Source organism: Geotrypetes seraphini, chromosome 8, assembly GCF_902459505.1.
Source record: "Geotrypetes seraphini chromosome 8, aGeoSer1.1, whole genome shotgun sequence".
NCBI classification, from domain to species: Eukaryota; Metazoa; Chordata; class Amphibia; order Gymnophiona; family Dermophiidae; genus Geotrypetes; species Geotrypetes seraphini.
Genome location: NC_047091.1, coordinates 167,790,781 through 167,805,953, shown reverse-complemented (window position 1 = coordinate 167,805,953; position 15,173 = coordinate 167,790,781). Strand labels below are relative to the sequence as shown.

Here is a 15,173-nt window from a genome sequence, read left to right as displayed (position 1 = left end):
CAAATCTAAGTAATACAACACTAAGCAAAGAAATAGCAGCATCCTAAAACTTATTAAGAAATGGAATTTGGCTGATAATACAAATTCAAATTCATCAAATAATCAATTAGAAACTTAAATGGATAAAAGTTTGTTATTGCTTGCCGATATCTGACTCTTTTTCCTCATAGACATGCCAAATATCACAGTATCATAAGTTAATGCTACAGGATTATCTAATAAAGAATTTATTTGATCCCAGATCAAATTCCAAAAGGCTAATATATAGGGACAGAAAAATAAAAGATGATCCAAAGTCCCTACTTCAAGCTTACAATGCCAGCATCTATTAGACATTGAACATGCAACATATTACTACAAATTGGAAAGATCTTAATTTTAATTTCTGGTGGAATTCACTATGTCACATATATAGAATGGAACGTTCAATAGCAATACAAAATGGAAATTATAAAAGGTTTAATGAAATATGGGGGCCATTGACATTGTTTTGTAATGAATAAACACCATTTTCTTAACATTATTTATGATTGGAAGGGAAAGGGGAGGGTTTATATAAATGAAAAAAAAAAATAAAAATGTAAAAAAAGAAATATGACAAAGATTGATTCAATTAAATAATTGTATGGAAAGGGAGGGGGGAAGAAGGGTTTAGATATATATCTTTGCTATGATCTTGATAGATTTATCAAGTGATGTTAGTAAATCTATGTATTACTTATATTGTGCACTTGTTGAAAGTTTAAAAATGAATAAAGAATTATAAAAAAAAAAAGAAACTAAAGGTTACTAAAGGTTATAAATGAAAATCAATTCTATATTCCATGTTTTTTAAACAGATAAGTTTTTAAGATCTTTCCGAAAATGATAATAGGAAAGGGATGGGGAAATAAGAACGTTCAAGCATGAATTCATGACTCCAGCCTGGAATGCCAAGGTCCTATCTAAAATTTTTTTATAATGGCATGCTTGTACTGATGGAAAAGAGAACCAACCTGGCCTTCAAATGGTTTTTTTTAATATTATAAAATCTAAAATGGGAAGGGAGAAACACATAGAAACATAGAAATAGACGGCAGATAAGGGCCACGGCCCATCCAGTCTGCCCACCGCAATGACCCTTCCCCACCTAACTCAGAGAATAGATCCCACGTGTCTATCCCATTTGGCCTTAAAATCAGGCACGCTGCTGGCCTCAGTGACCTGAAGTGGAAGGTTATTCCAGCGGTCAACCACTCTCTCAGTGAAAAAGAATTTCCTGGTGTCACTGTGCAGTTTCCCTCCCCTGATTTTCCACGGGTGCCCCCTGGTTGCCGTGGGACCCATGAGAAGGAAGATATCTTCTTCCGCTTCGATGCGACCCGTGAGATACTTGAACGTCTCGATCATGTCTCCCCTCTCTCTGCGTTCCTCGAGTGAGTAGAGCTGTAACTTATCCAGCCTTTCCTCGTAAGGGAGATCCTTGAGACCCGTGATCATCCGGGTGGCCATTCTCTGCACCGACTCTAGTCTCAGCACATCTTTTCGGTAATGCGGCCTCCAAAATTGCACACAGTACTCCAGGTGTGGTCTCACCATGGATCTATACAATGGCATAATGACTTCAGGCTTACGGCTGACGAAACTCCTGCGTATGCAACCTATGATTTGCCTTGCTTTGGAGGAAGCTTGCTCCACTTGATTGGCAGCCTTCATGTGCTAGACCAAATAAAATCTTAAAACAGATACAACCAAATTTAAATAACACTCCGGATTCAAATAGCAACCAATGAAGCTTTTGATAATATAAGCTAATAGGATCATGTTTTTAAAATTAAAAATCAGGTGGACTGCTGTGTTTTGTATTATTCTCAATCGACTGTTTTTTTATAGAAACCCAAATAAATGATATTACAATAATCTTTCCGATAAGAACACTAATCTGTGTGTTCTACCCAGTGGCATAGCAAGGGGCAGTGGCTCCCTCCTCTCCCCACCACACTTGCGCTCTCCCTTCCCACCCTCGGGACCTCTTAAAATCTCCGCCAGCGCGAGCAGCCCCTTCAGCCTGCTGCTCGCGCCGGCCTTCCCTCCAACGTCACCTCCTGGCCCTGCGACCCGGACATGATTTCAGAGGGAGCCAGGCCAGCGTAAACAGCAGGTTAGCACTGGTGAAGATTTCAAGGAAATGATCGGACCACCGAAAACAAGCCTGGGCCACTAAACCACCACACATCACCGCATGGACCCTATAAGGCTAAAACAAAATCTGGGGAAAACCCCCCTGGCAGCAAAACAGGACTCACTGCCATGGCAGAAGACCCAGCTGAAACCTGTTCCTGTCTAAGACAGAGAGAAGGTCACCTGAGGCTTCAGACAAGATGGCAGAGCTTCCCACCAAAACCGGCCAAAAACCTGCTGAAAAAGACTCCCCCGAGGCCTGCAGCAACAAAGAGGCCTGAACAGACCGAGCCGCTACAGCAGGTAAGCTGGCAGCAGTGAAAAGGGAGTCCTCAGCACTATTGGTGGTAAGGGAAACCTTATTTCCCTGACTGTCGGCGGATGAGGAAATCCCTGGGTGGGTGGTAGGGGAAGCCCGGACTTTCCCACTGCCTGCTGCTGAAGAGCTGCGCACCCAAGGCTGGCGAGGATTCCCCTTCATGACAGCCAGTGCACTTTGTGCACATGCTGGCCACATCGACTGCGCACGTGCAGCACAATGAGCACTTTTTTCCTTTAAAAGGGTTCACTGCGAAAACATCTACAATACAAGTGCCAGTTAGCAATAAAAAAACAATTGACCTTAATTAACCCTTTCAGGACCATAAGGATCGTAGGCCAATTTTTGTGGTTTTGACGACATTTTTATGGTAAAAAGGGCTTGCAGATGCCAAAAAATTGATTTTTTTTGTGAAATATCATTTTTTTTTTTTTTTTAAATCACACTTCTGGCTTATGGACAGTGTGGCAAGTGAATCTTCTCGTCAATCTGGCAACGACGCTAATGAATGAATGTCGGAACCAGTTTGTTTACATAAAGGCAGTATCATATGGAATCCGTACATATCAAATTTAGAACTGTAGACTATCCCAATCAAAATTTATAGGATTTTAAAGTTATGGGACAAATATGTCCCTTGGTCCTGAAAGGGCTACAGGCTTCCCTTCAGACCAGCACTGCCTCGGAATCTTTTTTTTAATAAATACAACTTTAATTTACAATAGAACAGACCCTACTGGCTCTCTAAGCTATATGCCTTGCTGGTAGCGGTGGCAAGGCTTACAGCTGAGGCACCTCTATAGAAAAATTTGGGGGAGGTGGGGGAAATGGAGGGAGGGATCCGTTGAGTGTGGCATCCCTGAGGTTGGACGGACCACTGAAAGGGTCCCCCAAGCTCAATCCGGCACCACAAACAGGGACAAGGTCAATTTAAACAACATCCAACAACCCTACACTAAAACCCAGGGGAAGACTGCACAGTCTTACTACCTCCATCTGCTGGAGACTGAGAGCAGACTGATTGTACTTGGACTGCACAGCCCACTTGTACTACAGCCAAAAGTTTGTGTCTCAGTCTCCACCTGCTGGTCATGGTGAGCTATTACCCATCAGTTTCTGTGCTGGTCTGGAGGGATGATAAAGAAGGAGATTTTCTCCATTTTAAGGCCTAAGTATTGAATCCAAGAGCGCCTTTTTTTAAGGCTTCCTTGCAAACATTTAGGGTCCCTTTTACAAAGCTGCAGTAGAGATTTTCTCACAGCAAATGCACCGAAGCCGCAGGAGAATCACTAAAGGGCCCTTTAGTTGTATATCAGGGGTTGAGAAACTTTACTTCATGATACACTGAATAATTGCTGCTTTTGCTTTCTTATTTCAGGCTTTTAAATTTAAATTGGGGTAGAGGAGTAAAGTACATATGATTTAGAATTGCTGGTCTGCAGGATGTTACATTTTTTTTCTCTGTGATGTGAGTTATGAATGATTGGATTTTTTTTTTTTTTTACTTACAAGAATTGTTTTGTTTGAAACGATGCTCGTTATTTTCCTTTTTGCGTTCTTGCAATATCTATATTAAAACTGCAATAAAAATAAGTGCACATTAAGAGAACCATGTTCCTAAACTGAAATCAGCTGGTGATGTAAATGGAGACCTATTACATTCACCTAAACAGCATGTCCACCTCTGCCTCTCGTTCCTTCTCCAAGTGGAGCTGCTCCTCTATAACACGTTTCATCCATGCAGCATCAGCTGCGGCCTGCTCCTTCCTTGCTGTCAGCTGCCGCTGGTCTTCATCTTCCTTCTCAATCAGCGCCGAAAGGATCTTCATATCCATCTCCTACGTAGAAGCAGAACAGTGCTGAAGTGTGTCCGGTCAAAAGCGCGCCGGGACAAAGGCGCGCCCAGACAATTGAGCGCAGCGCGCACCGCCGCGCCACTCTAAATTACTGTTTTTACTGCTCCGACGGGGGGGGCGTGGGTACTTAATAGACATCGCGCCGCGTTGTGGGGGCATTGTGGGGGGTGTGGGGGGTTGTAACCCCCCACATTTTACTGAAAACTTCACTTTTTCCCTGTTTTTAGGGAAAAAGTTCAGTTTACAGTAAAATGTGGAGGGTTACAACCCCCCAAACCCCCCATAACGCCGGCGCGATGTCTATTAAGTAAACTGGGGGGGTTCCCCAACAAAAAACCCCGTCGGAGCACCTAAAAACTGTAATTTAGAGCAGTGCGGCGGCGCGTGCTGTGCTCAATTGTTGGCGCGCGCTTTTGTCTTTCGCGCCGTTGTCTATGAACCGTGCTGAAGCAGTCTTAATCAAGCTTTTCCCAATGGAATGTCACCTCTCTTTACCACATGATGCAACTGTAAATTATTTCCGTTTGTTAGTTGCTTAGGGCAGTCTTTCTAACCAGAAAGATGGGATACAAAGCCAAATCAGAAATAGAACATTACTGATGTTCTCTCCCAGCACCTTTCCTTCCTCAGTTCAGCAACACCTCTCCCGCTCCTCTCCCTCCACCACCCAGGTGCAGAAGCACCTCTCCCTCCCCTCTCCTTCTGTTTCCCCCCATCAACCAGCAGCAGCACCTTTCCCTGTCAAATCCCAAGTTCCCCACCTCTCCTCCACTCCATTCCCCTCTGACTAGCAGCGACATCTCTCCTATCCTATCCCCTCCTCTCCGAATAGCATGGCATCTCTCTCTTCTCTTTCTCTTCCCTCTGACTAGGGAGGGAGAGGTGTTGCTGAACCGAGGGCAGAAGAAGGAGAAGGACAGGTGCTGGGAGAGGGAAGAACTGCACTGCATCAATAATGGTCTATTTCCAATTTGGTTGTGTATCCCATCTTTCTGGTTAGAAAGACTGCCCTAAGCAACTAACAAACGGAAATAATTTACAGTTCAATTCACAGCTATCAATAATAGTCATATCAATAAAATAAAACTAAACTAAAAAAAAAAAACCACAACCTAAAGACACCACTTTCTTCCAGAGATTATTGTGCAAAATGCGAGTCAGATTGTTTTGGAGAAGACATTACCCACCATACAGTAGGTAAAATGATGCTGCTATGTGCAGGGGCTTAGTAAGGGCGAGTAGTGCCCCTTCCCTTTTCCTGTACCTTTTAAAATTCTCCATGCATGAGCAGCATACCCACATCAGCGTTGGATCACCCTCTGACGCCACTTCCTAGGCACGGGTCCTAGAAGTCACGTCAGAGAGAGCGCCGATTCGGGCATCAACCTCAAGCCAGGGAAGTCAGAAAGGTACAGGAGAAGGCAAGGAGAGGAGCGGGGAGTGGGGGCAGAGAGGAAGAGGGGTACTGTGCCCAGGGTGGACCGTTCCCCCCCACTTACTATATCACTGGCTAAATGACTAGCCTAAGTCCCCCTCTTAATAAATTCACACTGAACTACAGTATATGTTATGCTTCGAAGTGACTGTTAATTCTCCATATTTATGCCCTTTGCACTAAGGCCCCGATTCTATAAATGACATCTAACTTCTAGACCAGACATGGGCAACTCCCAGTCCTCGAGGGCCGAAATCCAGTCAGGTTTTCAGGATTTCCCCAATGAATATGCATGAGATCTATGTGCATGCACTGCTTTCAATGCATAGTCATTGGGGAAATCCTGTTTGTTTTTAAATCTTTATTCATTTTTTTTGTGTTACAACAAGTGTTACAAATAAACTCAATAGAAACTTAAATACACACTTGACTAGCTCATATATTAATATCAAGTTTAACATTAATATAATAATCCCCTGTCCCACCCTCCTTCCCAACCAATAATACATAAATCAATTTTATTGTATATTCTTTAAATATTAATTTAGTATATAATAATCAAAATTGAAAAACCCACCCCATTTCCCTCTTTACAATTATCTTATCATGGGAAAAATTCATTAGAGAAATCATGTTAACGGTCTTTAGATGTTTCCAATGTTATTTATGGGAAAAATTATCCTTCATTACAAAAATCGGTTAATGGTCCCCATATTTTTTTAAATTTATTCATGTATCCTTTGTGTGTTGCAATAGCAAGTTCCATTTTATATATGTGGCATACCGAATTCCACCAGAACATATAGTTCAATCTATCATGTTGTTTCCAATTGAATGTAATTTGTTGTATTGCAATTCCAGTTAAAATAAATAAGAGTTTGTTATTACTGGATGAAATTTGGCTTTTTGCTCTCATAGTTGTTCCAAATAATATAGTATCATATGTCAAGGCTACTGGATTTTCTAACATTCTGTTAATTTGGGGCCAAATTGATTTCCAGAATGATAGGATAAATGGACAAAAGAATAAAAGATGATCTAATGTCCCAATTTCAATATGACAGTGCCAGCATCTATTAGATCTTGAACTATCTATTTTTTGTAAACGAGTAGGGGTCCAAAAAGCTCTATGAAGAAGAAAAAACCAAGTTTGTCTCATAGATGCTGACACCGTACATTTTAGCCTCCAAGACCAAAGTTGTGGCCATTGAGATGCACTAATTTGGTGTTTTATCTCAATGCTCCAAATGTCTCTAAGACCATTTTTTGGTTTTTTATTTATATATCCGGATATTAATTTATACCACTGTGCGGCTTTGTGACCTATTGAGTCCATCTGGAAACATAAGAATTCCAAACTGTGATATTTAGCGAGATCTTTCCATTCAGGGAACCCTTTCTGAATAGATTGCTTCAATTGCAACCATTTAAAATATTGTGTTTTATTGAGACCAAATTTTTGTTGCAATTGTGAAAACTCCAGCAATTTATCATTTTTAATTACATCATCCAAAGTGCGAATGCCTGCTATCATCCAATGTTTCCAGATGACTTTAAAACCGCCAACCTTGATCTTGGGGTTTAGCCATATAGTTTGGTTGGTTGATTTACTAATTGGAATTTGAGTAAGATTACTTATGTATTTTAGAGTTTTCCAGGTATCCATAAATATTTTATGATCTTTGTATAACCTTGGCATTTTGATACTAATTACATGATTAAGACGTAATGGAAACATAAGCCTCCATTCTAGCCAAAACCAGTCTGGAATATTATCTGTGGGTTCTGGGAGGATCCAATACATACCATGACGTAAGATATAGGCTTGATGATACCTATAAAAGTTGGGAAAATTTACCCCTCCCTCCTTAATTGGTTTTTGTAATGACGCTAGAGCAATTCTTGGTTTTTTATTAAGCCATATAAATTTTGTCAAAGTCCTATTTATTTTTGTATAAAACGAATCTTGAAAGAAAACTGGTATCATCCCCATTTGGTAACATACTACCGGTAAAATCATCATTTTTACAGTTTGTACTCTTCCCCACCAAGATAAGTGCAAAGGATTCCATTGCTCACACATTTCTATTACTTTTTGTAATAAGCATTTTTCATTAATTTTCATTGTTTCATCTACTGTTTTTGTTATCAAAATTCCAAGGTATTTAATATATTCTTCCTTCCAGACAAAAGGGAATGTATCAAATAAACCTTTTGTACAATGTATATTTAGTGGAAGAATTTCTGATTTGTTCCAATTAATTTTATATCCTGAAAAATTTCCAAATTTCTCAATCAATTCAAGTAGATGTGGAATGGTGGATTCTGGATTCTTCAGATATAATAATAAATCATCTGCGTAAGCAGATATCTTATATTCTTTATCTGAATGAGGTATACCCTGTATCTCCTTAGCTTGTTGGATAGCTAATATTAAGGGTTCTAAAACAATATCAAACAGCAAAGGGGATAAGGGACATCCTTGTCTAACTCCTCTCTGTAGATTAAATTTTTCTGAAAACGTATTATTAATATATAGTCTAGCAGAAGGGGAGCTATACATTGTTTGTATCATTTGTATAAATCCAGGACCTATACCAAACCATTCCATTGCTTGATACATAAAAGGCCATTCTACTCTATCAAAGGCCTTTTCTGCATCTAATGAAATTGCAAAAGTAGGTTCGTTCATTTTCTTTGTTAAATATAACATATGGAATGTTAATCTGGTATTGTGAGATGAATGTCTTTGAGCAACGAATCCTGTTTGATGCATACCTATTATATGGGGGAGAGCTTTAGCTAATCTTAGCGCAAGTATTTTTGCTAATAATTTTCCATCTACATTTATTAAAGATATTGGTCTATAGTTTGATACCAAAGTGGGATCTTTATTGGACTTTGGCAAAACAATAGTCAAAGATTCTGCTATAGTGCCTTTAATACAACCTTTATTGAGTTGATATTGATAAAGATTTAATAAATAGGGTAATAAAAAGTTTTGAAATGTTTTATAAAATTCCACTGTATATCCATCACCACCTGGAGCGGATCCAACTCTAAGGGACTTCAAAGCTGTTCCTAATTCTTTTAGTGATATTGGTTCTTCCAAACTTCGTTTTATATGTTCAGGAATTTTTGGACCCTCTAACATTTTTAAAAATTCAAAACCATCTTTTTCTTTATTTAGATAATTTTCGGAAGAATAAAGAGATTTATAGAATTTTAAGAATTGTTTTAAAATAGGTTCAATTTGTGTATATGTATTTCCATTTTCATCTTTTATTGCTATTAATTTTGTTTTTCTTTTTTTCGCTTTAAGATAGTTTGCCAATATTCTTCCTGATTTGTTTGAATTACCATAGTACAATGTTTGTTGAGAAAATAAATCTTTCCTAATCATCTTAGATGAGATTTCATTATATTTACCTTTTAATTTTAATAATTCTTGTTGAATAGAATATTCCCATTTTTCTATAAGTTTTGATTCTAAATTTTTAATCTCTTTTTCTAAGATTAAAAATTGTTTTTTAATTTGTTTTTTTAGAAAAGCCGAATAAGAAATTATTTGTCCTCTAATTGTTGCCTTAAAGGCATCCCATAAAGTTTCTCTGTTAATATCATCATTATCATTTATTTGAAAAAATTCTTTCATTTTTGTTAGAAGATTTTCACAAAAATTTTTGTCAACCAACATTGTACTATCCATTTTCCAAATTGGTCTGTTATTATTTTGATCTGTAGTTTTAATTTTGATCCACACTCCACCATGGTCAGATAGAATAATTGGATCAATGGCTGCTTGTGTCACTTGATGTGCAAGATGTTTTGAAGTAAAGATATAATCTATTCTTGAAAAAGAATTATGAACATGAGAACAGAAAGAAAATTCCCGACCATCAAAATGAAGTATTCTCCATATATCTATTAAATCACAAGATTGAATCAAATTATCTAGTCCCATAGATTTCATAACTCTACCTGGGTTTTTATCTAATAAAGGATCCATTACAGCATTGAAGTCCCCTGCTACTATAAGATTTGAAGTAGCCAGTGGTATGATCAGTTGTTGAAGAGTTTTAAAGAATTCATTTTGGTTCGAATTAGGGGCGTATATATTGATTAACGTCATGGTAGTATTTCCCATATTCATTTCCACCATTATCCATCTTCCATAAATATCTGAAGCTTTTAGTTTAAATGAAGCAGAGCATTTTTTGTTAATTAAAATTGCAACACCTGCCTTTTTACCTATAGCTGGTGAGAAAAAACACTGTTTGACCCAACCTCCTTCTAGCTTTTTAGATTCTATATGTGAGAGGTGGGTCTCTTGTATAAGGCATATATCAGCATCTTGCCTTTTTAAAAATGATAGTGCTTTTTTCCTTTTTATCATATGATTTAGACCGTTAACATTTAAAGACATAATTTTAATATCCATTTATTTTTAAATTTTCAGGTATTAAATTATGTATATTTTCCCAATGTTTTAAGTATTTCATTTCTCTTTTTTCCTTTATTCCCATGATTTCCTTAAATATTTCCCTTATATTCCCTCCCTTCCCTCTTATCCCTCCCTTCCCCCCTTATTAATTACGAAAACTTGGATACGCAGGTTGAGGTTAGATTTAGATAACTCCCACAAGCTATTAATAATTATCTAAAGTACTACCATTTTTTTTATATATTTTCTTTTATTTTATTATTAATTATAAGAATAAGTAAAAGTTTTTTTTCATTCTTATGTATTGAAAGATTATTTTCTGTATTTGTATATCTTTAAATCCATAAGAATGATTATATTAAATCAATTTTATCTAATAACATTTCAATTACTATTCATTTCTTTTCAGGTGGTATATTTTTTTTTACTTTAAAAAGCTTTCCAATTTAGCCTCTTTACTCAGAACTGTAACAAGAGTCTACAGCACAGGAATCCACTCATCTCTTATATTCATTATTTTCTTATGATTCACGAGAGAGTTGTCAATTAAGAGGAGCTAACATTTCCATCAGTGTTCTTGTAAGTTCTGTCTCAATAGCATACTCTCTAGACATCTATGATTTTAAAGTATCTGAGGCCTGTGCAGGCAAGAGTGAAGTCCTGTGCCAAAAACTCTTCTTTTATCTCCCATAGAGGATTCCCAGGTTGAACTATTGTGGATACTAAATTAAACTTAATAAATAAAAGAACATAAAATTTGCGTTTCAGATTTATTCTTTTCATATATTTCGTATTTGAAATGCATTTTAATGTATCTGAAACGCAAAATTAAACCTGAAGTACCACCTTCAACCGGAAATACAACTAACCAATCACTTCATCTTTTTTTTTTTTTTATAATCTTCTTTGTGATTGAAGGATGATTTTCTTTCTCACTATTACTCCGCTTTCAAAATTTCGGATTCAATCAGTACATTTTTAAGTTTGTTGAAGAAACTTTCTTCGTCATCATTTGATTTCGGAGATGTGTTTCAAATCATTTACGTTCCTGCCATTCAGTTTATTCTATTTATTCTGAATAGAATTTTATATTTTTCAGTTTTCTTGTTTTCTATGGAGAATGTTGCAAGTTGTTTAAGTCTTTAATTTGATCCTTGTGTGTTCTTTTTCCATTGCTTTCCGTTTTGATCAATCTTTAACCGTCAATAGACTTTAGTGTGAACCCATTAATTGTTCTTTAGATTGTCATAGGTTGCTCCAGTTGATTTATAAATTCCTGTAGTTTTTCTGGATCTGTAAAGTTTTGCGTTTTGTTAGCAACGGTAACCTTCATAATTGCCGGGTACAGGAGCCCAAATCTAGCTCCTAGAGATCTTAGTTGTGGTCTCATGTCTAAGAATTTTTTTCTTCTTGTTGCTGTTTCTTTTGCAAAGTCCGGGACAATGTATATTTTTGAATCTTGGCATTTAAGATTTTTGATTTCCTTGGCTAATTGGCATATTTCAATTGCTTGTTGGTGTCTTAAAAGTTTGAAAATTAAAGTTCTTGGACCTGTTTGAGTGTTATTTCTTTGTGTTGGAATCCTATGAGCTCTTTCAATTTCCAGTTCCGTTTTAAATTTCAATGGTAGTATTTTAGGTAGAAATTTTTCAAGAAATGCAATCGGATCATTCTTTTCCACTCCTTCAGGTAATCCGATTATTCTTAAATTATTCCGTCTTTCACGATTCCGGCTGTCTTCAAGATTTTTTTTTATCTCTGTTATTTCTTTCCATATGATTTTGCTGTGATTCATGTCTGTATTTAATTGTTCTGTAATATCTTCTAATGTTGAAATTCTATTCTCTGTAATGTCCACTCTTTTAGTTAGGATTGCAGCATCTTCCATTGCTTTTTGTAGTTTTTTGTTACTATCTAAGACAATTTCTTTTATTTGTCTTAGTTCTTCCATAACATCCAGATTTTTTTCTGTTGGTAATGGGATTTTAGAGGGTGTACCTGGCTCAGGTTTCGACCTCTTATTGCTTCCTGATGTTCCAGCTCCTAAGTCAGCTTTATTTTGTTTAGTTGAAGTCATATTTCAATATATATTTTAGTTTCTTTAAAATATTTGGTAGTAATTCTTTTTAATATATTTTTAATATATTTGTTTATAAGGAGCTATTCGTTTATCCAACCATTCGTCCAAGCCACGCCCCCTTTTTTTTTCAGTATTCTTAAAGCAACTGTAAGTTATTTGTCTTAGGCTTTATTGCAGACTCGTTGTTGGCATCAAGCCTGAAAAATTTGCAGCCTTCTTTTCTAGCTCTCCTCTTACAAGCCCAATCGCAGCTTTTACCGAGGAGAGCAATATTCCATCCAATATATTTACTTTAATCTTTCAATGTGCGTGTATATGTATTTCAGTGTCTCTCAACTGTCTCAATGTCACTTTTCTTCAGGTCAAAGAAATTACCAATCCTTTTATTTGACCTTCCTCAGAGCCCAAAAACCTGTAGTCTCTTATATCTGAATCTCTTGAATTATAGCAAGAGAGATTAACATTTATACTGATCCTTCACAGTTTATTTTTGAAGTTAGCAGCAAGGAAATAGTTAAAAAAAAAAAAAAAAAAAACCGTTGCCAAGTAGCTTTCACTGCAGATCTCTCCTCATTTCCAGCAGAGGAAAGCTATTTCAAAGCAGCCCCTTTCCCTAATTTAAACAGGCATCAGGCTTTCAAAAAACTTATCCTTGTCATTAGGCAGCTCACCGGCAGACCCAGACTTTGTAAAAAATTCTTTTTTTTTCCGATCTAAGATGGCCGCGGTCGTGGTGCACCGAGCAACTGCCTGCTAACCTCCACCTTCGGGAAATCTTTCCTCTTGCTCTCTGCCAGATCGTGCTAAAGAGGAGGGGAAGGAAAGCCTCCCTGGCCTCGCGGCGTCCCGGTCTAACCCACCCTGGCAACGTTTAAAAGTAAATCTTGTTGCCTCTGCCTGGGAGACCCAATCTTGCCGCCTCTGCCAGCGGGGACCCAATCTTGCCGCCTTTGTCAGCGGGACCCGATCTTGCCGCTTTTGCCAGCGGGGACCCGATCTTACCGGCTCTGTCAGCGGGGATCTGATCTTGCCTCTGCCTGGGGGACCTGATTTGCTGTCTTTGCCGTTGAGACGGATTTAGCCCTCCACACCTCGTTTCTCAGAAAACAAATGAAAACGGCACCTCTTTCTCCCGATTTCCCTTTCAATTGTCTCTCCCACCTAATCAAAGAGGTAAACTCCAATTTATTATGCCATTAATAACGTTTTTTTTGTAGTTTTTCTCAAATTTAAGCTTGTTTATACAGGAGCTCTTTCTTCATCCAACCGTCATCGTTCGCGTCCAAGCCACGCCCCGCCATTGGGGAAATCCTGAAAACCCGACTGGATTCCGGCCGAGGCCTGGGAGTTGCCCGTGTCTGTTCTAGACGCCGAGGAGTGCCATTGTCAATTGTCCATTAAGTGCTGTTTATAGAATTGCACCTAGCAGTGCCTAAGCGGTCTTAGGCGCTGGCAGACGTTGAAGCTTTAAGTGCACTCCATTTATGCCAGGGTTTTCTTGGCCTAAATGAGTGTGCCTAAGTCAAACCATGCCCAGAATCCACCCCCTAACCACGCCTACTTTCTGGTAGGCCCCTGCCAGCTAATTAATTGGTTTCTAATGGTACCGATTAAGCCTAACTGAATAATTAAGTTAGGCACCTAGACGCCTAACTTCAGGTGCCATTCATAGAATCTAGGCCTAAGAGTCCATTCAGATTTCTTACCAGCTCTTCCCGGATCTGCTCAGCACGCCTCTTTAGCTGGGCATTATACTGGCGGCTCAAAAAGCGACTGAAAAATAAAAAGATGGAGAATTTTAAAACTCCCCAACGCAGAATACCATAATTTATATGAGCTAAAGACAATCAGAACTATGAAGAGTGGGATTAACATTTGTAGAGCTGCCCTGATAAGAACCTGATAGTGGCATCGTATAATGCAAATGGAGGCGAGGAGCCAAGGAGTAGAGCCTTGGATACCAACCAGAAGGACAACTGACTTCCAACATTAGGGAAGTCACTTTAGCTACCTACATATCAAATCTGAAAGCTTTGGGGGCAGTATCCAACTAAGAAGGTGTGAAAGAAACAATGGCCTGCCACCTAACATTTTCTTACAATGAAGAATAATGTTTATTGATGCTAATTGAATGGTTTTTCCCTTTACTTTTGGTTATACTTTTTACATCCAGAGAAGGGAGAAGGATAATGTATAGGGACTGGTTTATTTATGAGTTGTTAGTACTATTGTATGGGTATCTTGAATATATTGAAATCAGGGGGAGAAGGGGGTGAAAATTATTCTTATGTATTTCACTGATGAATACAAGTGCTGTTTTTTCAGGCAACTTGTTATGCAATTTTTGTATGCACTGTTTTTAGAATGAAAATGAATAAAGATATATATATATATATACTAGTCTTTAAGCCCGTTACATTAACGGGTGCTAGAACATACGTGTGTGTGTCTGTCTTTTTTTCTCTCTCTCCTTAGCCGCTTTCTTTATTTCTGCCTTTCTTTTTCTTTGGCTGTCCATCACCACCCCTTGCCTGCTCCCCCTGTCCATTTTCCCTTCCTTTTACCTCCACTGTGTCCACCACCACCCCTTCACTGCTCTCCTTATGCAGCACAGCCCTTCTCCCTTTGTTTTACCTCCCCCCTGTCCAGCAGCACCTCTTTCCTTCTCCCCCTGTCCAACATTAGTCCTCCGTTCCTTTTTCTTCACCTCCCCTGTCCATCAGCATCTCTTTCCTTATCCCCCTGTCCAGCAGTAGGCATCCCTTCCTTTTTTATCCTCCCTCCTCCTTCTTATCCCTATGATACTCTTACCTTGCTCTGCCCCTGATCAGAGGTTCCCGACAGCTGCCCAGTTGCACCCATTGGAAAAGTTCCCACTG

The 15,173-nt window shown here is 38.3% G+C and overlaps 1 protein-coding gene across 3 annotated transcripts in view; it reads right to left on the bottom strand.

Moving 5' to 3' along the window:
* TCHP (trichoplein keratin filament binding) overlaps positions 1-15,173 on the bottom strand; it is a 93,671-nt gene that overhangs the window by 39,672 nt on the left and 38,826 nt on the right. For all 3 annotated transcript variants that reach the window (XM_033955887.1, XM_033955888.1, XM_033955886.1), the window contains exons 8-9: positions 14,001-14,067; positions 4,145-4,317 (exon numbers count right to left, since the gene is read on the bottom strand). In XM_033955887.1, the coding sequence (XP_033811778.1) occupies positions 4,145-4,317; positions 14,001-14,067 (240 nt within the window). The remainder of the gene's footprint in view (positions 1-4,144; positions 4,318-14,000; positions 14,068-15,173) is intronic.